Below are 26,631 nucleotides of genomic sequence, written 5' to 3'. Positions count from 1 at the left end.
ACACACACACACACACACACACACACACACACTCTATATCTGATGACCCAGAGGCAAAATGCCCTCTTTATATTATACTCCAAAATGCTGTAGTAAATCAAGTTGCACACACACACACACACACACACACATGTTCCTCTCACTTTCAACAATCCTGTTTGACTCCTGTCATGGGACTTCCACAAGAACATGAATTTGAAAGGCTCTCCAGATGTGTACAGCTTCCCCCCTTTGAGTGCCCATCACGCATTAACTGAAACTGTCACCCATGGGGTCTCCCTCGCGAGCCTGGGGAGACCCCACCCGGAGCCCGAGCCCACTGTGTACCGCAGCGCCGTTAAATATAAAACATAACCTGCATACCTGCTCTGAGAACCAGGTGCTGGCGTGAGAAGCGACATGCTCGGTGTGACACACAGCGGCTCCCGCGCTTACCTTCCAACCGCGAGTCCGGCTCCTGCAGCCCAGCACCGCGCCGACGGCTCCTACGGTGAGCTGCTAACAGCCGGTCACTTCATAAGTTATCCCCGCCACGCATGACGCGGGCGCGAGGAAGGAGTAGTTTCACTATCAAGCGCGAGCTCCAGATGTTAGCGAGGGCGGCGCTCGCGTCTCATAAAGATGTGCAAATGTCAGCCGGATGGAACCGGTGTCCTGGTTGAAGCCCTGCGGGTCCTCTGCCGCTGTCCGCCCGCCGCACCGGCTCAGAGTTTCGGTGTGACTGTAGTCTCCCGGTCTGCCCGCGCTGCTGCTGCCGCCGCCGCTTGATGTCAGATCACCGACCGACTGATTGCCTGACTGCCTATCCGCCGGCCGACCTCACGGCGCCGCCTACCGGTGATGCCGAGTAACTGCAGGAAGCTGTTAAAGTGGGCTACCTGCTCCAAGTATGCGAGTTTTGCTGTAATCATAAGGTTTGATATTATTAGTTGTAAAGCAAAGACCATCTGGTCATACTGATATGTAAACTACTAGAATGCATGACAAATATATACATACATTAATGTTAAATATTAAATGTGATTGTATGTTTGTTTGTTTCCGTACTTGTCCTTTCCCTTTTTTTTAAATGACAGCTCATGTAACTAAAAGGGGGGGTTGTATGGATTTTTTTTTTCGTTGGGCTGTCAGGATGAGTTCTCACTTTTTGCTCTTGCTAGCAAACTTGAGTTTGAAGAATTTCCACTGGAGATAGTGTATTCCACATTTTGGCCAAAATCAAAGCTGAATCCTCAGCTGTTTCAGATATTACACTTCTTGAAAGAAGCCTCAAAACCTCAGGAATGAAAATGTAATCTTAAATTATCCAAACGGTCTTGAATTGATAAAGGCTTTGTGGACAAAAAGAGCCAGACACAGATGTCTGAGTCCACTGGTCACCTGGTGTTAATTTATTTCCCACATTCCATTATTCCCAATCTGTCACAGCGCTAACACACAGACACAACATGTTCACAATAAGTACCTTTTTTTGTTGCTCCATGTTTCCTCTGCATGATGTAATATTGAACAGATGAGCAGGTACAAGTTGGGTACTTTCCAGTCAGATGCCTATTGTAACCGGACTGCTGCGCACACACACACAAACACACACACACACACACACACACACACACGTGAACACACACACGTGAACACACACACGTGAACACACACACGTGAACACACATTGACAGATTACATTTAGAAACATCCGCTGTGCTTGCTCCAAAGGAAGTGCATGAAAGCAACATTGTGTATTAATATAAATATAGTAGTGTCATTTTGGCCTTTTGTAAAAATGCTGCATGACCTTCTTCTTTAGCCAAAGCAGTTTCCCCTGCAGGCTTGGTGTCCTGTTGCTCCAGCCCAAATGGATCTTCTTAGTGTCCTCACCCACCACACAGTTAACAGCAACCTTTTATGGCTTTGTCTGACCACCGGCTCTCATCACCGCCGCGCGCCACAAAATGTTCAGTCAGTGCAACAATGTGGTCGTCAGATGTGAAAAGGAACAGTGTGCAGGATACAGCTCAGCACAAATGATCATATTTGTGGTTCTAAGATTGGATTGTGCTCCATACAAGCCCGGCCAGGTGCTTCTGGGCGTGGTGGGGATGAATTCCCACTTTTGGTGCGGTGATGGAATACCTGAAAAAGGATGCCATTTATGCCTCATGGTTTCAGTTCCTTGGTTTCACAAGTATTTTTCAGCAATTTGTGCGCATGTTCTGTTTGTTTTCCAAATAGTCCATACTTGACTTCCACTCTTAGGAAACAACAGTGGGGGGAAAGACAGACAGAAGGAAAGAAAGAAAGCATCATAGGAGTGAACTGGACCTGCATGATAACTCAGAGCTATAGCTGGTGTGGGTGTTTCTCACAAACATTTTAGTCTCAGTATAGAATCAAAACACGCACAACTGTCATCAAATGACATTCCTTACTTATAGCTCAACCATTGTCCACAGGAAGTGGTCACAAGAAGAATCAGAAGCTTGACCTTTTTAAAAACTAACAGTCAAACAGCATTTGACTCATTTTAGAAACACAAAGAGCAGCACAAATTTGTTTTTAGATTCCTTCTACCTTCTAGTTTGCTGCTGCATAGCTTGTCGTGAGTCCAAGAGGAAGAAGATACATTTAGTTTCAGTTTTAGTTTTGCCGCAATGTTTCACATTGTTAAAACATCTAACTTACTACATTTCTACATTTTGAATCACAAAGTTGAGCTGCTTCTAATTAAGTGGCAGTAAAAGCAAAACAGCCCATGTTGTTTAATCCGACAGAGGAGGAATTGTCAAGAAGAAAAAATAATTAATTCTAAAATAAAAAAACTGAATTCATGCTGTTTGAAATGTTTAAGTATTGAAAGTCTCCCTTATGTCCGCTGTGCTTTCAGTGTGTTTATCATGTTAGTATTGCAGAATAAATTACGTAAATATACGCACACACACATCTGTCTCCATGCGGCCTTGAGGCTTGTTTCTAAACACTATTAACTGAAACACTCGTTGCTCTTTCTTGTGTCGCACACTGAGTGAGAGTCACATTACGTGCAGGACATACAGAGACCTGCTTTCCTTTTGTAGAAACTGCTTACAATGCGTAGCTGCAGGAAACAAGCTTTAAGGATAATCAGCTGTGCCAGGAAACAAAGGGAATTAAAGGGTTTCATTAAAAAGAGGAATTGATTAACCTTTTCAACCTGCCTTTGGTTTTTACTGTCGTTTTTCCTCCATAAATGTTTCATAAATGTCGGTTTAGGTTGTGTGCAGAGGATTTAGCCAAATGAGCAACCAGGAAGTAATGTAATCCAGTTACAGTAAAGGGATCAGGCTAATGTCTGTGCATATTATAGTTCATTCAAATAATACACTTTACTGCATGGCCACAACAAACTATCTCAAATGATTAACTGTAATGTGGTGCAGATTTATAAAAAGAAATAAAAAATGACATGACTTGACATTTACCCGTATGATAACAGGGGGACTTTTGGGGATATAAATGATCACTGTGATGGACAACTGCAATCTAAAGTCATGCTCAAATCAATAAATCAAACTCAGCTAAAATAAACTTCCATGCAAAATATACCATTTCTGTTGAGCTTTGATTTTAACATTAAAAAAAATCTATTACCACCTCTGAATATAATTATAAGAAATAACAGTGAGACATAACAGTAAAATAAAAAATGTATATCATGTTTGTATTATGTTTTTGGCCTCATAGCTCCACCTTGTGGAGTAATGAAAGTATTATAATTGACAAAGTCATATTCCACAGAGATTGGGTTGTATTTGTTTAAAATGTGATTAATGACTATGGCCGCTTCTTGTGGTTAAATTCCAGTCTGCTCCTATAAAGATAATTTTTAGAAGAAAAAAATACTTGTTCAGTTTACAGCTGGATGCCAGCAGGCGATGCTGTTGATGTTTCTCTGACTCAAGGATCTGTTGCTGCGTGATAGCAGGAGGCGCCATCAGTTTCTCACCAGTCATGGTCAATGTTTCACTGGCTTGCTTTTCTTGGCAGTTACTTGTGAATTAAGACAAAGACTCATTTGCATTATTTTAATTTACTCTACTTTTCATGAATTTAACAATACACAAGTTCCAGTGGCGCTACTGGTCTGAGTGATGGTAAACGGCACAGTGATGCCTAGGTGGTAAGTTCGAACTCCACATTTGGCAGATAAGTTTACCATGGTGGTTGACAAAGGTAAAAGACACTGATCGCAAGACTCAACCAACACTATCTAAATAGTGGACGTACCAGATACAACAAGTTTTAGGTTTTGTGGCTCTAATTTGTGATGCTTTTATCTTGTTAATCATCTGTTGCACAGTGAGACTGGATGACTGAGAGGTTCTTTCCTTGCGTGGGTTTAATCAAGATATAAACTGCCAAAGATGGGCTCAGTAACTTGCAGAGTGATGCACAGGTTGTGAGTTCAAGCCCCACCGGGAGAAGGTAAGCTCTGCCTGTGGCAGGTGAGGTGAATTCAGAATCAGAATGGTTTATTTGCCAAGTACGTTGAAGCTACGAGGATTTTACTCGGTGAAAGGTACATAGAATAAAACAATAACAAAATTATAAAACAATAAATATAGTGCAATAATAGATAAATTGACAATGCGTAAAACCTTATGATCACCCAGATAAATGTGTGAGTATTCAGACATTCAGCAAGTTGACACGTGCCTCAATATGGTTCTGTCTACAATTCCAAACAGGTGTAAACTGACTCCAGGTCAGCCTCTCTGATGTAATATACCTCTAAATTAGCCGAATTAGTCTAAAAATTGAATAATGTAACATGATAGCAATATAAATTATGTTAAGTTGCAGGTGGACAAAGCGTCGCTCCTTTAGCCTCCCACATTGATACCAACAGCATGACAGTGCATTTTTACTGAACTGCATATGAGGTCATGAGATCCCTTATTAATGCTGAGTCAGCCCTCATCTGGGTGACAGTTAAGACATATCTCTATATTTATTTGAACTGTCTGGCAACAGTTCAAATAAATAAAAGCTAAACATTTTAAGGTGGAACAGTAAATTTAAACTACATTTTAAATGTGAACACAACTCACAAGATTAACCTGTTAAATCGCTGTTACTGCAATCATTGTAAATATGAATGATACATTAATGAATAAGATGTGAGATTATACAGCATTAAACACAACTGGCAAAGCATGATTAAAAAAAGTCCTACATGACTGGCAGTGACCTCTCTCACCCGCCCAAAGCTTTTACTCTCTTGTCTTATTGCACAGACGTCCTTAGGCAACCCTCTATGAGGAACACCATTTGCCTGTTTCTGCAATTTCTCAAATCGTTGACAATCAATGCTGTCTGCAAAATCCCCATTAATAACCAGAGATGATCTAATGCATTGCCCATTGCAAAGATGTAGAACAAGTCGCACACTATATCATCCATTTGAAGATTTCCCTCCTTTATTCTCCAGTCCAGAATAAAGATGGAAGAGGACTTCATTTCCGTTGAGCCCATCTTCTGATATGTCTTCAAACCTGGTTCTATTGTTTTTGTTCATTCCACTACTGGAATAACTCACATTTTTTTAAAGTTCTATTTTGTGTTTTCATGTGTTGTATTTAGTCTTTGAACGATCCAAGTGACACAATTGTTTCATCAGATTGTCACTTAGCTGTTTGCTGCAGACAAAACCCTGAGCCTAGAATTAAGACTGGATCGGTGGGCAACCGTCCTGGAGCCCCAGACCCCCAGAAGCCCAAGGGCCCCCAGAGGCCTGATAATATAATAACTTGTAATATTTTTGGTAAATATGCACTACTGATGTATCAAAAAAGAAAACTGTTACCACTTGTTGCTTCTTCAAACATAGTGGTTATTGACTCTCTGTTCAAATGCATTAATAAAACCACATGTTGTGTCTTTAATGCGTCTCCATGGCTCTCCAAATGGTATCTGGGGCCGGCTGGCCTCACGCCCACTGTCCCTTGATCAGCAGCTTATGGAGCTGCAGATAGCAGTGGCTGAAAGACTTTATCTGACAAGCCTCCAAAACCGTGAAATATATTTGGCAGAGAAACCTCTGACTCACATTTGACATGTTTCTTCCTTGTCATGGTCTAGACTAGAGAATGAAGCAGTCAGGAGACACAGAGACATGTGGAACAGTTGGAGCTCTAAGAAGTAGCAGCTCTATTTAGAGAGGGGGAAAAGAAATGTAATTAATGCATAGCTTGACTTTTATCTACTTAGTTATGAGTGTGCAGCCCTATAACGCAAATACATCCCTCCAACCTTCTCACAGTGTTGGACAACCTCACAGGAGGGGGACTTTGACGGTCAGGCACATCAATGTTATGGTAGACATCTCCATCGTGACGCACGTAAAGCAGCAGATAGCGCAGTGGCGCGCAGCCCCCACCCTGCTGTCTGCTGCCCGATAACACAGCAGGGCAACAACACGCTGAGACCTTCACACAGAAAGATCTTTTGAACTTCTACTCACCCTCCGTTTTTGCGCTTTGGGGATGATACAATGGTCGACTAACGCCTTTTTGCGCACACGTTTGCCCCCCTGCTGTGAGTCTGAATCTGAATATTCAGCTATAGAGTGAAACCAGGCTGCGATGCTCTCAAAGAAGCAGAAAGAGCTCATTGCAGAGATCTGGGGAAGCCTGGCTCCTGTGGCGGAAGATATCGGAGCAGACGCGCTTCTTAGGTGGGTTCTTGCTCTGTTTTGCATACTTCCTCAACAATTGCGCTAGAAATGAAAGTAAATGCGTTTTACCAGAAGTAGTATGGATGGATAGTTAAGATAGACATCTGGATGTAGGCCAGCAATCTGTCACAAAGGTCTGGTGTGTTTATGAATGTTCCAAAGATATATTCATCATGGCTCTTGATCCTAACTTCAAAAAAATAAACAAACGCTGTAAATCTAGGCCCTTACTAATGACGTCATAACTTCCCGTCTTATTAGAAATTGAAAACGCGTTCTCTCTTTTTGTTAATGACTTAATTTACATGTGTTACTAAAGAATTGATGGTTTATTACCATTTATCAATACGTTATTGACTTTTATACCTGATGACTATAAAGCATTGGTAAATTATGGATTATTAATGTTTGGTTTGGCAATTGATATACATATAAATCATGACACTGGTGCATACTCATAATTTGCTGACTCATCAAACTTCAGAAAGGGGTGTGATCCTTGATCAGTGTAGTGAAATGTTCAAATGAGTGGGCTGTGAGTTGACAGATATGATGATGATGATGATGATGATGATGATGATGATGATGATGATGCCAATATTAGTCTCCATGTATCGCCATACTCAACATTATTGATAGGGTTTTCTGTGTTCCAATTACAAATGTGCATCATTGCAACACCACTGACAAAACTCCAAATCCCTCCGCAGGATGTTTGCCTCTTATCCTGGTACCAAGACCTACTTTTCCCACCTAGACATCAGCCCTCGCTCCGCTCACCTGCTCTCTCACGGGAAGAAGATAGTTCTGGCCATAGCAGAGGGAGCCAAAGACATCAGCCAGCTGACCGTCACTCTGGCTCCTTTGCAAACCCTGCACGCCTACCAGCTCCGGATAGACCCCACCAACTTCAAGGTGCCTTATAGCAAGTAAAGGGACTTGTTGTAAATAGAATACTCCATTCAGCATACAAGTATTTACATATATTCAGGGAAATGTACTTAGATTAAAAGTAAAAATTCCAAATACAGAGAAAAGGCAACTGTGACAGTGACAGTAATGATTATATTTTATATAATTAGATTATTATTACTTCTGCCTCAATGTAAAAGCATTTTATTTGTAGTTACTTGAGGTGGAGCTAATTTCTTAGCATTTCTTACAGAACTGCAACTAATGATGTATACATGCATTTGATGATTATTTTCTCGATTGTTTTTGAGAAAATAGTGATCAATGCTAGCTGTCACAATTACCCAGAACTTTACAATTCTTGTTTTGTCTAACCAAGAGTACGAGCCTCAAAATTATTCAAAAATAAATTACGTATATTATTTTTTGCAAGAAAAATGACACAATGACCATCAAAGTAGTCTCTGTACTTGTACGACCTTGTGTTATGCGTGTAATACTCTAAATGTATAGAGTAACTAGTAACTAAAGCTTTCAAATAATTGTAGTGGACTAAAAAGTAAACCTTTCTCTCTGAATTGTAATAAGGTAGAAATGTAAAGTACGAGAATAAAAATATGTACAAGCATGTTTAACTTGATACAGCACTTGAGTAAATGTACTTAGTTACATTCAACAGCTTATTGAATTGTTCGTAAAGTTTGATCCCAGCATATGGTGTTGAATTTTCAGTGGTTTGAAAATCTCAAGTCCATATCAGATCAAACTGAGGCCAGCTGTTCAGCTTCAAAACAAATGCTGTCATATTAACAGCTCATGTAGCTTCACACATACTGTTGATGTTCATGACGCAAAAACAGATGGAGCATTTGCATAGAAGTATGGAAGGATTTTACAGTGAACTAGTTGACCTTTTTATATTTAATTATTTTTAACGAAACTTAGGCGCAGCTGGTGTCAGCATTCGGTCCTCTGTCATTAACGAGCCCTGACCTCTCTGTAGCTCTTCTCACACTGTATGCTCGTGGCCCTGGCCTGTCACATGGGGGAGGACTTCACGCCGCTGGCACACGCCGCCATGGACAAGTACCTGTCGGCTTTCGCCGCCGTACTTGCCGAGAAATACAGATAAGACACAGCCACGTAAATGAACCATTTATGATGCCATATGACATTAATTATTTATGTATGTAGTTGTCATAATACAATATTTTGTAATAATAAAATGTGCAATTAACACCTTTCCTGTTGTGTTGTATTATATAAAGCCTCGTAAGACATCGCATGATTTATCCAATTTATTACAAATGATGTACTGCTTCCCATTTTCAAAGCATAGGATGAATAAAGTGTATACAATGTGTAAATAAGCCCTTCTCACAGCAGCCCTTTTGACATGTCATTGCAGGGTAAACACAGATGTGATTGATGACATTAATAGCCTTGTTCCATTTATGTGGGCCATGGCCCTGGTACTGCACATATTGGCTGACTGAGACACCAATTACAATGAAACCATATTTAATTTGATCAATTACACCTGTGTTTATCCTACTGTCAAAACAGCTGCGATGAAAAGGGCCTGTTGACACTTGTAAAATTCCGAAATAATAAAAAAAATAGGAAAATTCAATGAATTATTTCAAGTACATTTTAGTTATTTATTTCGATTCGATATTTTCCAATCATGCACGTATATAAGAAGTGGACGTAGCCATTGTGACGTTACGCACTAGTTTGTGGATTGGCGTTTTGAAGCCTCGAGATCTGCGATTTGGCCGTTGCCATCTTGGCTTTTTAGCAACCAATGTATGGAAGTTACAAAATTTGGTGACATGGTAACACCGTAGATGGCTGTGGCAGCAACCTGTCAATCACCGTAAGCCTGCCTTAAAGCATACTTGTGGTCTATTTCACTCTAAACTGGAATATAATTTACTTAAATGAACATCGTGCTGTATTGAAGAAGACTTGAAGCTAGCAATTGAGATTGAGTTAATACATCAGGTGAGAAGTAGAGTCTCATCGACTTCTATACAATCAGACTTCTTTTAGCAACTATAGGGAGTCGCCACTGCTGACCAGTAGAGAGGATACATGCTTTACACTTCTGCATTACCTTCACTCGGCTGAACCGGCGCCAATGAGTCTTTCTGCCGCCAATAAATACAAAGAAGAAGTCATCCATCCCGAACAGACTTGAGTCTAAAATATACATAAACCATACACAACAAACACATTCTACAAAAGTGCATTTGCAACCTATTTGTATTTGCATGCACTACTTACAGTTTTGTTCAAATGAGCTTATTTTTTATTAAGATTTGGTGACAGCAACAGTGGTAGTGTTGAGCATGTATGTCAACACTCCCGACTGATAATAGAAAAGGTATGATCTGGCTGATGCATGGTCACATCAGTTCACCTACTGATGTATACATTATTATTAACTTGTACATGTAAACATAGCCTATCTGGCATGTCTATATTTTACTTATAGCAAATATGCCTTTGTATTTTTCAAGTCAGACAATGTTTTTAAAAATATAAAAATATAACAGCAGTAATATGTAAAATCTTAAAACAACGAGAAAGCTGCAAAGCAAGTCATCATTAAGGAAACGTGTGAGGTAAATAAATATCCATTGATTAAATATAGTATTAATCAATCAGGTAAAAATGTATCTGTGGCCATGGTCCAAATTGTTTCACCTTTGAAAAAAAAAGAATGTGAGCTGGTGCTAAAAGTAGCTGCTTCAGTAAATATGGAGCTGTCCTTGGTGCTGAAATAAACAGCATGAATTTGTGCCACCTCAAAAATAGCATACTTTTGACAACTTTAGTACCTTTTTTCTTGGTTGTTCAATTAAAAACACCACACCATGGGCAGTTGACAATCCAAATAATTATCACAAAAGGATTAGAAGACACCAGTTTCATCAAATAAGTACAATAAACATAGAAATAGAATAAAACAATAACAATATCATAAAACAATAAATATAGGGCAATAATAGATCAATTGGCAATGCATCAAACCTAATGATCTCCCAGATAAATGTGTCAGTATTCAGACATTCAGCAAGTTGACACGTGCCTCAATGTGGTTCTGTCTACAATTCCAAACAGGTGTAAACTGACTCCAGGTCAGCCTCTCTGATGTAATATACCTCTAAATTAGCAGAATTAGTCTAAAAGTTGAATAATGTAACATGATAGCATAGAATATAAATTATGTTAAGTTGCTGGTGGACAAAGCATCGCTCTTTTAGCCTCCCACATTGATACAAACAGCATGTTTTACTGAACTGCATTTGAGGTCATGAGATCCCTTATTAATGCTGAATCAGCCCTCATCTGGGTTACAGTTAATACAGATCTGGCGTCTGGCAACGGTTCAAATAAATAAAAGCTAAACATTTTAAGGTGGAACAGTAAATGTATTCTGCATGTTTAATGTGAACACAACTCACAAGATCAACCTGTTAAAGTAGCACTGGGATTGTGTAGGCCTATACATTATTTTGGTTGTATGATAATATTTGACTTTCAAATTAATTTGTCATACTGGCAGATAAAAAGAAGCACAACTGTTCCATTGAATTTGACACCTTAGACCCTGTATTTGGTACGAGAATGAGAAATTAACCGTCACAACAAAAAAACATAAATAAGTGGCATGCCGTTATTTTCCTTACTAATGTATTCAGATTAGTAAACTAATGAATCTGTGAACTGAAGCTTAAAATGACTTATTTCCCTTTCACAAGACAAATGTACTGGATACGTGGTTGTCTAATTTAATGTGGCTATGTAAAAAATCTCTTCTGTCATAGTTTCTATGCCTGTTGGGAAGTGGCACTATAGGTCGAAATGAGGTAATTTTGTTTGTCTTTATGTTAGAGTCCTTATGTGGCTTTGGTCTGCTTTTTTCAAACTGAGGCAGCTTGATCAGTTTTGAACTGCAGTCTGATGTTTGTGTGATGAGTTCAAGCATCTCACGAAAATACAAGACTCAAATCCACGTCAGATGACACAAATGTCTTCACCTTATATGACCTCTGAGAGGCAGGGAGGACAAAAATCAAATGGGCATCTGCCTGCAGAAAGTCATGGTTAATTTATGGAGATTTCCAAACCATTAAGATTAAAATAGTTTTTGGTTATTTGCTAGATAATTAGGTAATCTATTTAATCACTACCTTTTCTTGCTTTTTTTTAATATAAGGCTGTCATATTTTATCTCCCATAGATTCATGGACCTTCTGTAACGTTTTTAGAAATGGTTGCATCTGATGAGTTTGATCAAAAAAAGCTTCATATTTTACTATATGAGAATATAAGTGATGTTCTGTTTTCAGAAAGGCTGAGCAAGTGCATGCATTATGTAACTGCTCATTTGCTAGCATAGCAATTTATGTACAAGGTATTCCTTAATTGATAATGGAATAATTGCCAAATAATCACATAAAGCCATGGTAACTTTATAATTTGTTATTTGATACATTCCGCAGTAATTCATGCAATAAATCATAGCTTTACTGAAGCATACATTTACCACCTCATCATTAACTCTATTTGTGTATTGTTTTTAATACTGTTGAATTTTTTATTCTGGAAAATTCTTCTTGGAGACTCTAATTTTGCTTTTGCTCAATCGGTACCAAGCCTGTGTGATATGGCTCGATGGCTCTGCGTAAATACGCACGACAACAATTAAACTTTGCTTCAGCCTGACTTTAATTCATTATTAAGGAAGCAAGCACCAAGTAAACAGACGTCAGATCTCCTTCCTGGTGTCCAGGTGCGGAAGCTGCCGCTGGGTTTAGTGGTACTGCTTTCCCAGAGCGGACACCACCACAGCCAGGAACTTCTGGAAGACCAACTGCGTATCTGGTGTGAAGCAGCTTCCCAGCTTGGCGGCGACGACGATGGTCAGGCAGTCGGACAGCACCTATACGGAGGGAACACAATGAAGTCAAACAAGTCCAGAAAGTGCGTGCGCACTGACAGTAAAGAGAAAAGGTACCCTGAAGTTGTCGGGGTCGACGTGCAGCGTCTCCGAGTGCAGGATGCTCAGGTCAGTGTACGCAACGTTGATGTTGTCCATGTTCTTCAGAGCCCGGTCCAGACCGTGCAGCACCTTGATGCCGTGGGCTGCGATCTTCGGGTTGCCCTAGATGGCCGATGCATTGGAGAGGTTGCCGAAGGACTCGAAGTGCCTCTGTGTCTAGGAGTACACGATCAGACACCTGCAGGGAGCAAGGGATGTCATAAGGATTCCGTTGGGTTGACAATGTTCCTGTAATTAGTTTTTTACTAAACTTAACAAATCAGAGCTGTTGCGTGTCAGGAGTCTTCCGTACCTGCTCAGAGCTTTGGGACCGATGTCCTCATAGTCCAGTTTGGCAAAGATGCAGCTGATGACAGCGCGCTCCTCGGCAGTCCAATTCACCATCGTGGCACTTGTTTAATTTGAGTTCAGGCTTGATAGAGAGAAAAAAGCGGGAAGGTTTACTGTAACACTGTGTTATTCTGACTACCGCGTCTTTTTAAAGATCTCACGCACACCACTCCCCCAACAGCTGTGATTGGCTGGAGATGAAGAGCGTCAGATAAACTGCAGACTCCTCCAAAAGTTTCTGGAATGCCAGGAAAAGAGATAGTGTAATCATAACAGAACATTTTTTATTTTTACTTGATTGAATTACATATTTGCAAAGATTGACGTCGACTGTTAAGGTTCAGTTTGAATCAGTCAATATGAGCAAAGTGTTTTCAGGATGAATCTTTTCACACATTACTGGAGGAGATCCGGTTCGGAAGACCCGGGATCGCCTCTCTGCTGTTCGTGGATGATGTGGTCCTGTTTGCCTCCTCGGACCGTGACCTCCAGCATTCACTGGGGCGTTTTGCAGCCGAGTGTGAAGCGGCAGGGATGAGAGTTAGCACCTCCAAATCTGAGGCCATAGTGCTTTGCCGGAAACCGGTGGTTTGCTCCCTCCAGGTGGGGACAAACTGCCTACCCCAAGCGAAGGAGTTCAAGTATCTCGAAGTCTTGTTCACGAGTGAGGGTAAGGTGGAGCGGGAGATCGACAGACGGATCGGTGCGGCTGCAGCTGTAAAACAGACGCTGTACCGGTTCGTCTTGGTGAAGAGGGAGCTGAGCCGGAAGGCAAAGCTCTCCATTTACTGGTCGGTCTACGTTCCAACTCACCTTAGAGGTTTTCCAGGCACGTCCAACTGGTAGGAGACCCCGGGGAAGACCGAGGACACGCTGGAGGGATTATATCTCCCGGCTGGCCTTGGAACGCCTCGGGATCCCCCAGAATGAGCTGGAAAGTGTTGCGGGTGAGAGGGAAGCCTGGGTCGGCCTGCTGAACCTGCTGCCACCGCGACCCGACCCCGGATAAGCGGCTGATAATGGATGGATGGATGGACTGGAGGAGATTTGGTCACAAACTGGTGCTATAATGAAACGTACACGGACTTCCTTTAGGTGGTTTCCTTGTTTGAAGGTGACCCTCTTCTATACTTCAAATCTGAAAAAACGACACATTAAACGCTTTCTAAATTGTAGTTCTCCATTAGAGACGTTCGATTTGTGAACATATTTACTGTAACCTGCAGGACGGGCCAATCAGCACTCAGGACATTCATTGCATATTAAACTACTGATCTGGTCTTGTTGGTATGTTATACTATTAAAAGCAATATTGCGTTTCAGTCATGCTTAGGATACCATGTTCATTATTCAAATGTATTTATTAAAACACCAAATATACGTTAATAAGCATTGCTTATTTACTAAGTAAATACATATAGTTGTGTATGTATTATTATTTGTAATAATACATGCATAACTATATTTTTAGGATATAAACAAGTGTAATTTTAGATAAATTATCACTTTATTTGTGTTTATGAGGCTTCATTTCCAATGTCACTGAATTTGCAAAGCAATCGGAGTGTCTCATGTCAGCTGGTGTTGTCTAGTAAACCACCCTGGTTTTATCTCCAGTAGCACACCGTCCACCCTTGGCACCAGATGCCAAACTTCACCATATGTGTTGTGAAGAAAATAACGGCGATAAACGTTGTGAGCGTAGTTTCCTCCCTTTGATAGGGAGTACATTCATGTAGCTATGATGCCGAATACAAACATTAATTAAATCCCTGTTGAATCTTATACGGTTGCACTTGTAATTGTTTTTTTTAGGAAATAATTAATCAAGTTTGCGTGGTATGCTGAAATTAACTTAACTAGTAATTGTGTTTTTTTTAACAAATGCATAACGCACGAATGCATTCACCTGCTTCTGTCTGTACGTGTTGTTATTTTGTGGGAGTTAAATGCTCAAAATACACTGTATGACGTAATCGTGTCAATGATTGTTTAGAACCATTCTATCAAATTATATTGTTGTACAGTTTAAATAACGAGGGATGGATTAATACTTCAAATGAGTCAACGGAAGATCCTCACAATGTGCCTAAAATGTATATTTTCTTCTGTGATGCCTATAGGCCGTATAAACAGAAATATATTATATTAATAAAACGTTAATAAAAGTAAGTGTTCTTGGTGAATTTTCGTCTGATCCTAAATTGCTTCAGGCCGCAGAAAACTATCAACTTAACATGGCTGTACTGGTTGATTGAAGTTGGAAATACGTCTTGTATATATTTTATAAAAATGAGAGCAACTAATTTAATCAGGTTCATTGATATTCATTTTACTTCACATGGAGTAAATTCACCCAGCCAACCCATCGCTGCTGCTGACTCCTGTGACCTGAGACGCCTGTACTGTACTGTAGACCACATGTTGGCACGTAAATATGTTTACCAACTGACGCCCTCGATGCAACCGGCAGATACCCCTAGAGCTGGCATCCGGCCATCGAAGTTTCTATCAGGCGGGGAGGAAGGGTCCGATATGCGTCAGGGGGACGCGGCTTGGCATCAGTGGCCATGGGTGTGTCTCTGGCAACTGCATTTAAGTAGAGGTCCAAACCCTCCGAGTCTGGTATCTAGAAACAGAGAAAGAACAAACATGAGTTTGACCGAAAAAGACAAGACTATCGTCAGGGCCCTGTGGGGCAAGATCGCCAAGTCTGCGGATGTTATTGGGGCTGACGCTCTGGGCAGGTAAGTGTTTCAAGTTGCTGGAGGTAGTTTTATCTTATATTTGTTTATTTCTGCAGCCGTATATATATATTAGTTGCTTGTGGATCAAAATTACATGTAGGCTCTATCTAAATGTAACTCAAAACAGACCTAGTTTGAGCGTATTGTAATGTGGTACAAAGTAACTCATCAGTGACAAAGGACCTAATAATTTTCAAACCAATGGAACTACAGTGTATGGTTCCCTTAAAGTATTGCTCCAGGTGAGGCTCGAACTCACAACCTCGGCATTTCTCGGCTGAGTACTGTCATATAAGTACCGCGCGCTGACCGATTGCGCCACTGGAGCCTGGTTTATCGGACGAGTCATACACATAAAATCTATCTGATAACATATAGAGTTTAGAAAATCTTATCCAATTTGTATCTTTCACACTCAGATGCGCCAGCTCTTAGACATGCCCACCATGTAACGTCCTCTCCACCTCCACAGGATGCTCATCGTCTACCCGCAGACCAAGACCTACTTCTCCCACTGGCCCGACCTGAGTCCCACCTCTGCTTCCGTTAAGACTCACGGAAAGAATGTGATGGGTGGAGTTGCTTTGGCTGTGTCCAAGATTGATGACCTGACTGCTGGCCTGCTGGACCTCAGCGAGCAGCACGCCTTCCAGTTGAGAGTGGACCCGGCCAACTTCAAGGTAAGACAGGGGTAATTTACATTATGATAGAAGATTTACGCTGAGATTGCCTTCTAGTAGTTCCTTCCACGTTATACCGAGGTTAGGATGCCTTGTGCGCACTTTTACGCACGGGTGGAGCTTTAAATTTATGCATAAATTACGCATCCGTGTTGTGCAAAAAAAAAAATCTAGACCTAGTCTAGACTAAGATTGTTTTATTTTGTTTAAACTATTGAGATGTATTTTGTCAGTATTACACATATACTTGATTTACAATAGTTTATTCTGCCCTCCACAGATCCTGTCCCACTGCATCCTCGTGGTTCTCGCCATCATGTTCCCAAAGGAGTTTACCCCCGAGGCGCACGTCGCCATGGACAAGTTCCTGTGCGGCGTGTCCCTGGCTCTGGCAGAGAGGTACCGCTGAGCCGCCGACAGTGTGGAATGCGGTCTGCCACGATCATGTAACTCATTGTGACAAACATATGGAATAAACTGCATATCCAAAATTGATTACTGTGTTTTGTTATGTCTCCTGAAATGTGTTTTCACTTCATACATGCACAACAGTATAGAATGTCTCCAGACATTTTTTATTTTTAATTGTTTTATGGACAGCGGAACGAATGAACAGACAAGTTTTGTTCTTTATTTCATATTGAAAAAAATGCACACAGTGATCACAGCTTGACATGGAAGAAAATACAAGTACAGTATCAAACTGACTGCATGTCATTATGGCACGAGTCGAGAGGACTGGCATATAGTGAGACAGACAATGTTTACAGGTTTATTGTCACCTGCAAGGCAATAAACACACTCACATAGAAGCTATTATGATTTCATAACAACTCGTATTTTATCATCACCCAGAACGAGCCTGAAAGACAAGAGGGACATTGTGAGTATTATGCAGTATTACTTATTCATTTAGTTATTTCAGTCATATCTGTTCTCTCACCTGAGCAACGCAGCGGCCACCAGGCCTCCCCCGATGGGTCCCACCCAGTAAACCCAGTGGTAGACCCAGTAGTTGGTCATCACAGCTGGACCGAAAGCCCGAGCAGGGTTCAGACACGTTCCTGATACGTCACCCCTGCACCGACAAGAAGAAAACACAAACAGTTGAATATTGAATATAGTTTAAAACTTATGCAAATATAATGCAAATGAATCTCTCTCTCTCTCTCTTTCTCTTTCTCTCTCTCTCTCTCTCTCAGTCACACTATTAACATCTTCTGGTGGTAAGATCAGAAATATATATATATATATTTTTAAATATATTTTTTAAATACATTTGCACTTGCATTTCAGCATACATTCAAGTATTTGTTAATTCATTTAAATAAGGATTTTAATATATTTTGTAAACTATTTTATTTAAAATAGTTGAAGATGAAAAAAAGGCTTTTCAAGTGAAATAAATAGATTTTTTTTTGTTGGACACCTTTAAAGTGTAAATTCACCACAAGGTTTGAGCCTAAGACCACCCACTGCATAATTTGAGAAAAACAAAAACACATTAAAGGTTGGCTTGTAGAATAGCGATATGTCATTTGATGGATTTACTGTTTATCAGACCACAAATGAGACAAGCAATTAACCCTCTGGTTCTTCCGCCTCACTTTCTGCTGCTGGGAGACTACTTGGCCCGGGGAGGGAGAGCACCCTAGCACCCTCCGAACATTTTTTATCATGCAAGTGAATGCAACGAGAGAGGAGTAACCTTCAGATCAAATCCCACGTTAATGTTTAACACGGTGCACAATAAACTGTTGGCACACATCATGGCCATCGCCCTTTTATTTCACCCTGCCAGGACATTGATGATGACAGTGCAGCCCACTAGGAACGGAGCCAGCGGGGTTTTCGTCTTGCTGTTGACCGCCACCAGCAGCACCACCATGGTGATCAAGCAGGTCATGGCCACCTCCCCGAAGAGGGCTCCGGTCAGCTGGCTGTCTGACTTGAGGATATCGAACGCTGCCCCGGTGGCGTTTAAGTAGCGGTCTGTCGGGGTCATTATCTAAAAAAAAAAGTTATTATCAAGGATTTTATTAATTGGATTTCACATGCTTAAGTGTGTGCAAAAATAGCCCAAACCAGCATTCTTTCAGAATATTGTGCAATTTGATTAGCTAGTCCACTTTCAACTGACCTTGGCCATTCCAGCTCCCAGCACTCCTCCAATCAGCTGACAGGCCAGGTAGGGTCCCACCATCATCAGCTTCATGCCGCCACACAGGTAGATGGCAATAGTGAAGGGAGGGTTGAAATGGGAGCCACTGGAGGAAGAAAAGCAGCAGAGAAATGTTGAGGTCATGATCAGGTTTTTCTTTTTTATTCCACTCAAAATATAAGACTGACAAATGCTGCATCTGACTCCACTTTACTTTACACCTTTACCTGATGTTATCCATCACCGCCACCATCACCGCAACAGCCAATCCGTGCACCAGGGCTGGCTGCAGACGTCCAGCTGCCGGCACATTCTCGATGACGGACACGCAGCCGACGAAGACGAAGAACATGGTCCCCACTACCTCGGCCAGGCAGGGCTGGAACAGAGTCTCGTATTTGTTGGGAGGGTTAGGCGCGGGGGTCTTGTTGCCCTTCTCCATGAGAGTGGCGTCTGTGTCTTCCATTTCCATTTTCTCAACTCCCATTGCTGCTTTGTTTTAGTTCTGCCTTCAAGAGACCTCTTCTCCAAGGAGGATTATCACAAATACTCTGCCCCTCCAGCACACCTGACCAAAGCCTGCAGTCTAAGTCAGGGGCACTGAAACACATGGTGGTTATATATATTCATCTCCAGCATCTAGCACGCTGAACTGTTGCATCATGGGGTCATAAAACATCAAAGCTGAAGGCTACACTAAGATTCATCGAATCAATACAATCCCCGCCCAAGCAAGTCCTTTGACACCTCACCAGATGGAGTCAGGCGAGGTGATCCAGTTGTCGAAGGAGTCCTCAAAGTCACCTTTTGAAAAAGAGGTCACAAGGTTTGAGCCAATCGTGGTTGACCTCAGTCAGTGCATTCAGATGAATGATAGTCATCATAATTCAGCTCGCTTTTCGTTCCCAGGGCGTAAAATACCGTCTGATACCGAGAACCCCTTCTGCTTCTGTGCGAGATGCAACGGGCTGTCAAGTATTACAATGTAAAACCAAAGCCTCGTAATTAGACGCCCAGAGAAAATGCTCTGGGAGAGTGGTGACATAAAATCAACAGGGTAGGTTTAACAAACACATGACTAATGTCCCAATGTTATATTAGTGATGTTGTATTGCCGTACTTATGTTCCGTTTGACCTAGTTTACCTGATTATTTGAAGCCCAATCACAATGTTTTTCCCCAGAGCATTAGAAAGTGAAGCCAGGGCTCCGACAAGGCATCAGCATATGTGGCGAGTTGGATTGGGACCATGTTGCATGATTTCTGTACATGGATACAAGTGACCATAATATAACATTAGCCTATATAGATAAAAGAGCTGGACCATACACTTTACACTTCTGCATTGGGTTAGTGCTTTTGTACACTCCTCACCTACAAAAATGACCTTAGATCATATCAGGTTGCATACGTTTACATGTGGTAACATTTACGAGTACATTTCACAGTACTGTACTTAAGTATCATTCTGAGATTCTTGTATAGTTCCATTTCATCTTATCTTGTGACCATTTAGGACGGGGCCAGAACCCCAGGTTAGGAACCATTAAAATACCTACGTGAATAAAGTAATTAAAAGTAGCTTGACCGACTACATCTCGAACATTTGTATGAGGTAACAATCTACTAATCCCATATACTAAAATTACGCACACTGTGGCCATTTTTCTGCAGCATTACTACTTGTATTTTGGCTACTTTAAGTACATTTTAATGATAATACATGAGTTCTACTTCTTTACTTCAACATTTTGAATGCAGGACTTTTACCTGTAAGGTAGTATTTTCACATGTTGTACAGGTGCTTTTACTTAAGTACACAGTACATAGAGACTGGTACCATATACAGAGGATGAGGAGTTACTGAGTAGATACACAGGCAGTGGTGGGAAGTAAGTATAATTCCGAGGTACTTGTACTTTGAGTGTTTCTATGTAATGCTACTTTATTCCTTCTTACAAGTGTTTTAGTCTATAGTTGAGTCCTGATAGTTTCTATTGCAAAAAAAGAGAATATGTAAGCGACAATATTTGTTTATATATATTTTCACATTTTCAATTAGTTTGAATCATTTCCAAAATAAAGTTTTTCATAGTTCTCAGGCAGCAACTTTAAAGGAAACTGTTTCGTTAAAATGCACCTCAACTAACTACAACTGTAAGTGGCTACATGCACCAGTATTAATAACCTTATAATATATAATGTATCGTACAACACCATCTAAGGATGCATTATTCAATATTTGTGATCTTTGTGATCTGCTACTTTTACTTAAGTAAAGTATCTGAATATTTATTCCACCAGTGACAACAGATAAGAGAATTGTGTAAGACTTCTGTTCATCCCCCTGGAGGCCTGGATTGTCTTTGACACCCATCTGCCTTTTTAGTAGTATCCATATATTACAGAACCATTATAAGTTGTATTTGTCGGTATATTATTTGATTAATCTTTGCATCACTACTTTAATGAAGCAAAATTGATATATGCAGTTTCTATGTGTGATTGCTATGGTTCTGCACCTGCACAATAAGTACAGTGCTGATGATCCCTCTTCATCATTATTACAACCACATCCATTTTTTGGATGCATATGTAGTTTTAAAATCTACTTGTTTTAAAAAGGCCTTTCATTCTAACTTCCTGCTTTGTTTCAGTTGATCTAAGGACACCAATTTATGATTCTAATCTAGCAGTGGCCTGTCCTTGGACCATCTTTTAAGTAATAAAGCTATCAAAGCAAGGTTTTCCATTGAGGACTTTGATCCAAACACTGAGAACAAAATGACTGTTAATAGATAACAGAAAGTGTGATCATTTGCATGAAATTGTATGCATGAAATTTATTAGCAAATGTCTCTGAACGTCTTCCAGCCGCCATCGAGCATGTAAAGTCCAAGTTCAGAATAGCTATCAGTTCCTTATCATACCATCAAACACTTTATTGAATCTTGATATACAAACATTTCATTCAGTAGGTGGCAACAATTATCACCGGTTCAAGGGAGAAAATATTTGCACGTATTTTGGTGACAAATTAAGATATTACAGTCTAATATGAACATTTAAATGCAAACATTGTCATCAAGTCAGTCGGGATGTCCTCTCTCTCCTTTTTGATAAATGACACATTCACTTCAACACAATCCGGGTCTTCTTGTCACCCAACAGCAACCTGCAAAAGAGTGATTTGTCAACTATCTGTCATTTACCTCAACACAGTAAATATCAAAAAGAATATGCAAAACAACTATAAAAGATGCAATTGACTGCAAAGAGATGCCAAACCAATTGATTTGAACCACTTTGAGTCTGGGGATCTTTGACATATTGAATCACTGTCTCATTATCTTTAGACTGTTAAGAAGTTAAATAATAGCTTGACTGAAATAAAACAGAAAAGTAGGTCAGAGATCAGACTCTAAACAAGCTGATGCTCACTGGGTGGAGTTACAAAGGAGGAGGGTGGTTGCTACTGTAATCAACTTACTACTAGGAAAAATCCATCAACGTTAGATAGTCACCTATACATCGTCAACTCACTCGTAAAAACATTGTTCCATAGCGCCCACTAGTGGTCAAAAAGGTAACAGGATACCTTTAAGTTTCAACAACAGTTCTGAATACATAACCAACGAATACTTAAAAAAAAATCAAGGAAGCCTGATAAATTGTAACAGTGGAAACTACCACTGTGCTGTAAATACCTAACGAAGCCGACAGTGAGCAGGGCGCCACAGGCGGGTCCGACCCAGTAGACCCAGTGATGGCTCCAGTGGTTTGCAACCGCTGCAGGACCGAAGGCTCGAGCAGGGTTCATGCAGGCGCCAGACAACATCCCCCTGAGACAACAGCCAGCAGGACAACACTGTAACTCAGCTGGTGATGCAGCACAACAGAATGCTTTTCATTTTGGAAGTGGTGGTTAGCGCAGTATTTTCAGACTTAGTATATTTTAAATTGGAAACGTTTAGGCCAACAGTAGGTAGATATTGTTGTGTTACTCCACCAGAATTTAATCCTGTAATATTGTAAAATGTAGGGAAATAAAACATTAACTTATTTATGGGTCCATTATTCCCTAAAAAGTCTCCTGGAGATAAAGATGTATCATGTCTTGAAAGACATAACATTTGTTTTAGTTGGTTGACTGTATGAGCAGTTATTGATTTCCAGAGAAATAAGAACTGTGTTATATAAATACAACTTGTAGAAACAGCTAACTAAATAAATGAAATATGAAAACTATTTGTCATCTCCTCAGTATTTCAAAAATTGTGTCTTTGATCTGGAAGATAGACATAGCTGGAATAATGGTGATAGAGTCTCTTACCCTGCAAATATGTTGGCCGTCACAGTGAGGCCGATGCAGAAAGGAACCCCCGGTGATCGGGTCTGGTTGTTGACGGCCCCCATGCACACCACCGTGGTGAGGAACAGGGTCATCATGGCCTCGGCCAGAGTGGTTTGACCCAGATTTTTATTGACTATGTTGAAGGCTCCTCCCAGGGAAACAGCATACACATCAGAGGGGAACATTGCCTGAGAGTAGATCAAAATGTAATATCTATCGTCCAATGCATCATAAACTTGACTGGTTTTCATTTCTTTTCATCTTTTATTTCTTTTCAACCCAACATAGCATGCTGGGCAAACAAAACCAAGTGTTTCCGGGATTAAAAATGAATGGTTTTGTTTACTTTTTTTTTACTATTACCACCTTTCTGCACTAATATCCAAAATTCATTGTCCATTGTCATTGTTGATATATATTTATATTGTACATATTAGTTCAAGGTTACTGTTGATGCTTAGTTTCTGTGTTCTACTCTGTCGTCTTTAATGTCTTTTTTTTATATTTATCTTGCATATTTATATATAATATGTATGACGAGAGCAAAGTGTAACCGGAGTCAAATTCCATGTATGAGTACACACATATGGCCAATAAAGCTGATTCTGATTCTGATTTAGTAAAAGTACAAATTAAGAAAAAAAGTAAAATATGTACTTACGAAGTCAAACTTAAACTTGAAATAAAAAAATATATATATTTTGAATTCCTATGTCATGATTTTAAACCTTTGATTGCATTGATTTTCTTCAGACAATACGTCAGAATGTTGTCAACATGTTTAATTACTAGGTCCATATTATCTAATATTTTAACTAGTACCTTTGACATAATAAGTTCAACATTTGACTATGTAAGTTCAAGTTTTAACTTTTTTTGGCTTTTTATTTTTTTATTGGCAGAGTTTTAACTTTATTTTGGCTTTTTTTCTTATTGGCAGTTTTTTTTCTTACCTTGGTCAAACCAGCACCGATCATGCCTCCACACATCTGAGCCAGCACATAAGGCAGCAGCAGGGGAAGCCCCATCCCTCCACACAGGTAGACGCTCAGGGACACCACAGGGTTAAAGTGGCCCCCACTGCAATACAATTAACTTCACTTTCAAATGGTGTTGCTGACTGATAATAATGTCAACTCAGACTATATATGTGTTTATATAAACATGCTTTTAGGAGGGAAGTAAGAGCTTTCTAATATTCTAAAAACAAGAAATATTCAGTCAACTCAAAAACATGCATGATCAAGCATTGAACAGTCTTTACCTAATTGGCCCAAACACCATGATGAGCACTCCCAGCGCCAGTCCATGTGCCACAGCCGGCTGGATGACAACACCCCCTCCCATGTTCCCAATAACAGAGGCACACCCCACAAACACAAACAGGCTGGTCCCAAACAGCTCCACCAGGCAGGGCTGCACATATTGCTCAAAGATGCATCTCTTCTTGTTGGTGTTGCCTCTCTCAGCTGCCGACTCTCCCGCCTCAGATATTGTGAAGACGTCTGTCTTCATTTCTGCCCCTGACATGCTGGCTTGAAAAAAAAAGACCCGTTCTGCCTTGTGCCACTTGTTCCACTGGTAGACCACAGCCTGCACTGGGTGGTCTGATGATTACACGCTTATGTATATGAGGCATTCTCAAGCTGATCTATTGAGGACATACGTAGGTCCCCATTTATCTCCCCTCCAATGCCCCACCTTCCTGCAATTGTTTATACTCCCAAGACGGCTGCCAATCAGGAGAAGCTCATAAAATGATTGGAATGGTGTTATTGAGAGATAAGAATGAGGGGTGTCAGCACACACACTTGTTGTAAAACAAGTGTGTTTTCAATCTTTTTGTTTTCTATCAATACAATTATTGTAATACATCTGAGGAAGGTATACACTTTATTATTGGTATTACGATCTTTTATTTAGGTCAAAATATTAATACTTAATCAAGTAGAAAAGTATTAGCATCAAAATATATTTAAAGTATACTACTCATTATGCAGAACGTCCAATTTCAGAGTCATACAGATTACTGGATAATAACTGTTGCATTAATGTGCATGCTGCTTACAACACAATCCACTGCATAGTACTCACAGCATAACTAAACACAGAAACATTTACACACCTTATTATAATTAGTCCTTTTTTTTTTTAAACAATAGAGCAGCAGTCTGACACAAAATGACTTTTTTATTCCACTGCACTTGAACATCATTCATCAAATATAATCTATCACAAACTAATGTAATGTCCTCTTTTTTAACATTTTATGAGCAAATGTAAATAAACCAATATTTGCAATATATTGCATTTCTAGCAGCTTCTAACGAGTTCCAAAACATGCATGTATTGCATTAGTCTGGAAGTACAATTGATTCATAAATGAAACCAAAATGGCACACAAAAACAAGAAAAGGACATCTGAAAAAGTCACGTTTTCATCAATATCCAACACAGGTGAGCAGACTGAAGCAAATGAATAAAGACAAATTTGATCCATTTTACAGTTGGTAACTCAGCGCCAGTGTGTGGGACAAACCTCTTCAAAGTACTCATTGTGATCAAAATCTCTGAAAATCTCTTATTTTTGACATGTATTGGGTAACACAGGACGCTCATCAAATCACTTTCTGCTGATGCCGGGACTTTCTGCACCGGAACAGCTCCTTAAAGGGAGCTTGGCTTGCTGGAGAATACGCGCTTCCTCTTTCCAAATGTCTCCCTTCGCACATCTTCTCCTGTTGTTGATGTTGGCACAGACAAGTGTAAAGCATGTCCAACGGTGGAGCAGTTTCACCCTCAAAATGCCAACTGTGACTGACCTGAGGAAACAGAGCATGACCTGTTCCTTTAAATGACCACCAGACATTCAAACTGAGAGGATGGGTGGAAATATGAAAGGCCTAACACATAATAGTAACACAAAGTAAATACGATAACGCACAGCATGACGTCATAGTGGGTGCAGATGAGCCTGGAACTGAGCCGCGATAGTTTCATGTTTCCTACTACAGCTACCTACTACATGCCCATTCATGTCCATGGAACTGGAACGTAACATGTGCATTGACCAGATTGAGTTTGTCCTTGGTGGCCCAGCAGATACTAAAGCAGTTGTTGCAACAGCTCCCGCTCAGGAACTCCAGACTCTCAATTCAATAAGAAATCAGATAAATATTTCATCATCGGTTTAAGGATGTGAGCTTCCAATGAAACACACAGTAATAGTACATTGGTTCTCTGTCACAATATACAATCAAATAAAAAAATATGGGTTTAGTTTTTTTATCCAATATCTACTTGAGACTTAGAAAACCTAAGCACCGATGCCGAGTTGTCATGAATTATCTGACAGGTAAGCGGCTTATCAGATTCAGATTCAACTGTATTGTCATTGCACAAAGTACAAGTACAAAATGTAGTTTAGCATCTGACCAGAGTGCAAAAGAGAAGCAGTAAAAGTGCAGTGCAATGTGGTGGATAAATACAGTAAATAGGATATGAATGCATATATATATATATATATATATATATATATATATATATATATATATATATATATATATATATGGTGGGTTGGTGGTGGTGTGTGATGGGGGCTGTCTCCGTGGTGCAGAGTTAAGGATGTTGACAGCTGAGTGGAAGAAACTGTTCCTGAGAGCTC

General features: G+C 40.2%; 5 protein-coding genes across 5 annotated transcripts; 2 read left to right on the top strand and 3 right to left on the bottom strand.

Moving 5' to 3' along the window:
* Nucleotides 1-6,467: 6,467 nt before the first annotated feature.
* hbae4 (hemoglobin alpha embryonic-4) lies at nt 6,468-8,865 on the top strand. The gene is made up of 3 exons (XM_079237680.1): nt 6,468-6,709; nt 7,420-7,624; nt 8,625-8,865. Exons 1-3 carry the CDS (start codon nt 6,618-6,620, stop codon nt 8,751-8,753), a joined length of 426 nt encoding a protein of 141 aa, XP_079093806.1. The 5' UTR covers nt 6,468-6,617; the 3' UTR covers nt 8,754-8,865.
* A 3,240-nt stretch (nt 8,866-12,105) lies between these two features.
* On the bottom strand, nt 12,106-13,134 carry LOC306733321 (hemoglobin subunit beta-1-like). The gene is given in 5 exon segments (XM_079214543.1): nt 12,106-12,575; nt 12,651-12,797; nt 12,801-12,851; nt 12,855-12,873; nt 12,988-13,134. Coding segments are annotated over 5 exon segments (438 nt in total). The 5' UTR covers nt 13,080-13,134; the 3' UTR covers nt 12,106-12,446.
* Nucleotides 13,135-15,615: 2,481 nt separating this feature from the next.
* Nucleotides 15,616-16,947, top strand: hbae5 (hemoglobin, alpha embryonic 5). Its single transcript, XM_079233007.1, has 3 exons — nt 15,616-15,772; nt 16,245-16,452; nt 16,733-16,947. The coding sequence occupies exons 1-3, from the start codon at nt 15,678-15,680 to the stop codon at nt 16,859-16,861; spliced, it is 432 nt and encodes a 143-aa protein (XP_079089133.1). The 5' UTR covers nt 15,616-15,677; the 3' UTR covers nt 16,862-16,947.
* A 321-nt stretch (nt 16,948-17,268) lies between these two features.
* LOC306753843 (aquaporin-8-like) lies at nt 17,269-19,100 on the bottom strand (the record flags this gene model as incomplete). The annotated part of the gene is made up of 5 exons (XM_079237760.1): nt 17,269-17,314; nt 17,396-17,530; nt 18,246-18,460; nt 18,593-18,719; nt 18,841-19,100. 5 exons carry the CDS (start codon nt 19,098-19,100, stop codon nt 17,269-17,271), a joined length of 783 nt encoding a protein of 260 aa, XP_079093886.1.
* A 2,412-nt stretch (nt 19,101-21,512) lies between these two features.
* On the bottom strand, nt 21,513-24,497 carry aqp8a.1 (aquaporin 8a, tandem duplicate 1; the record flags this gene model as incomplete). Its single annotated transcript, XM_079237688.1, has 5 exons — nt 21,513-21,788; nt 22,321-22,455; nt 22,947-23,155; nt 23,921-24,047; nt 24,232-24,497. 5 exons carry the CDS (start codon nt 24,495-24,497, stop codon nt 21,746-21,748), a joined length of 780 nt encoding a protein of 259 aa, XP_079093814.1. The 3' UTR covers nt 21,513-21,745.
* Nucleotides 24,498-26,631: the final 2,134 nt, after the last annotated feature.

This window comes from Taurulus bubalis, assembly GCF_910589615.1.
Source record: "Taurulus bubalis genome assembly, chromosome: 2".
Classification (NCBI taxonomy): Eukaryota; Metazoa; Chordata; class Actinopteri; order Perciformes; family Cottidae; genus Taurulus; species Taurulus bubalis.
The sequence above is the reverse complement of the archived record's forward strand: the minus strand, read 5'-3'. Positions and strand labels throughout refer to the sequence as shown.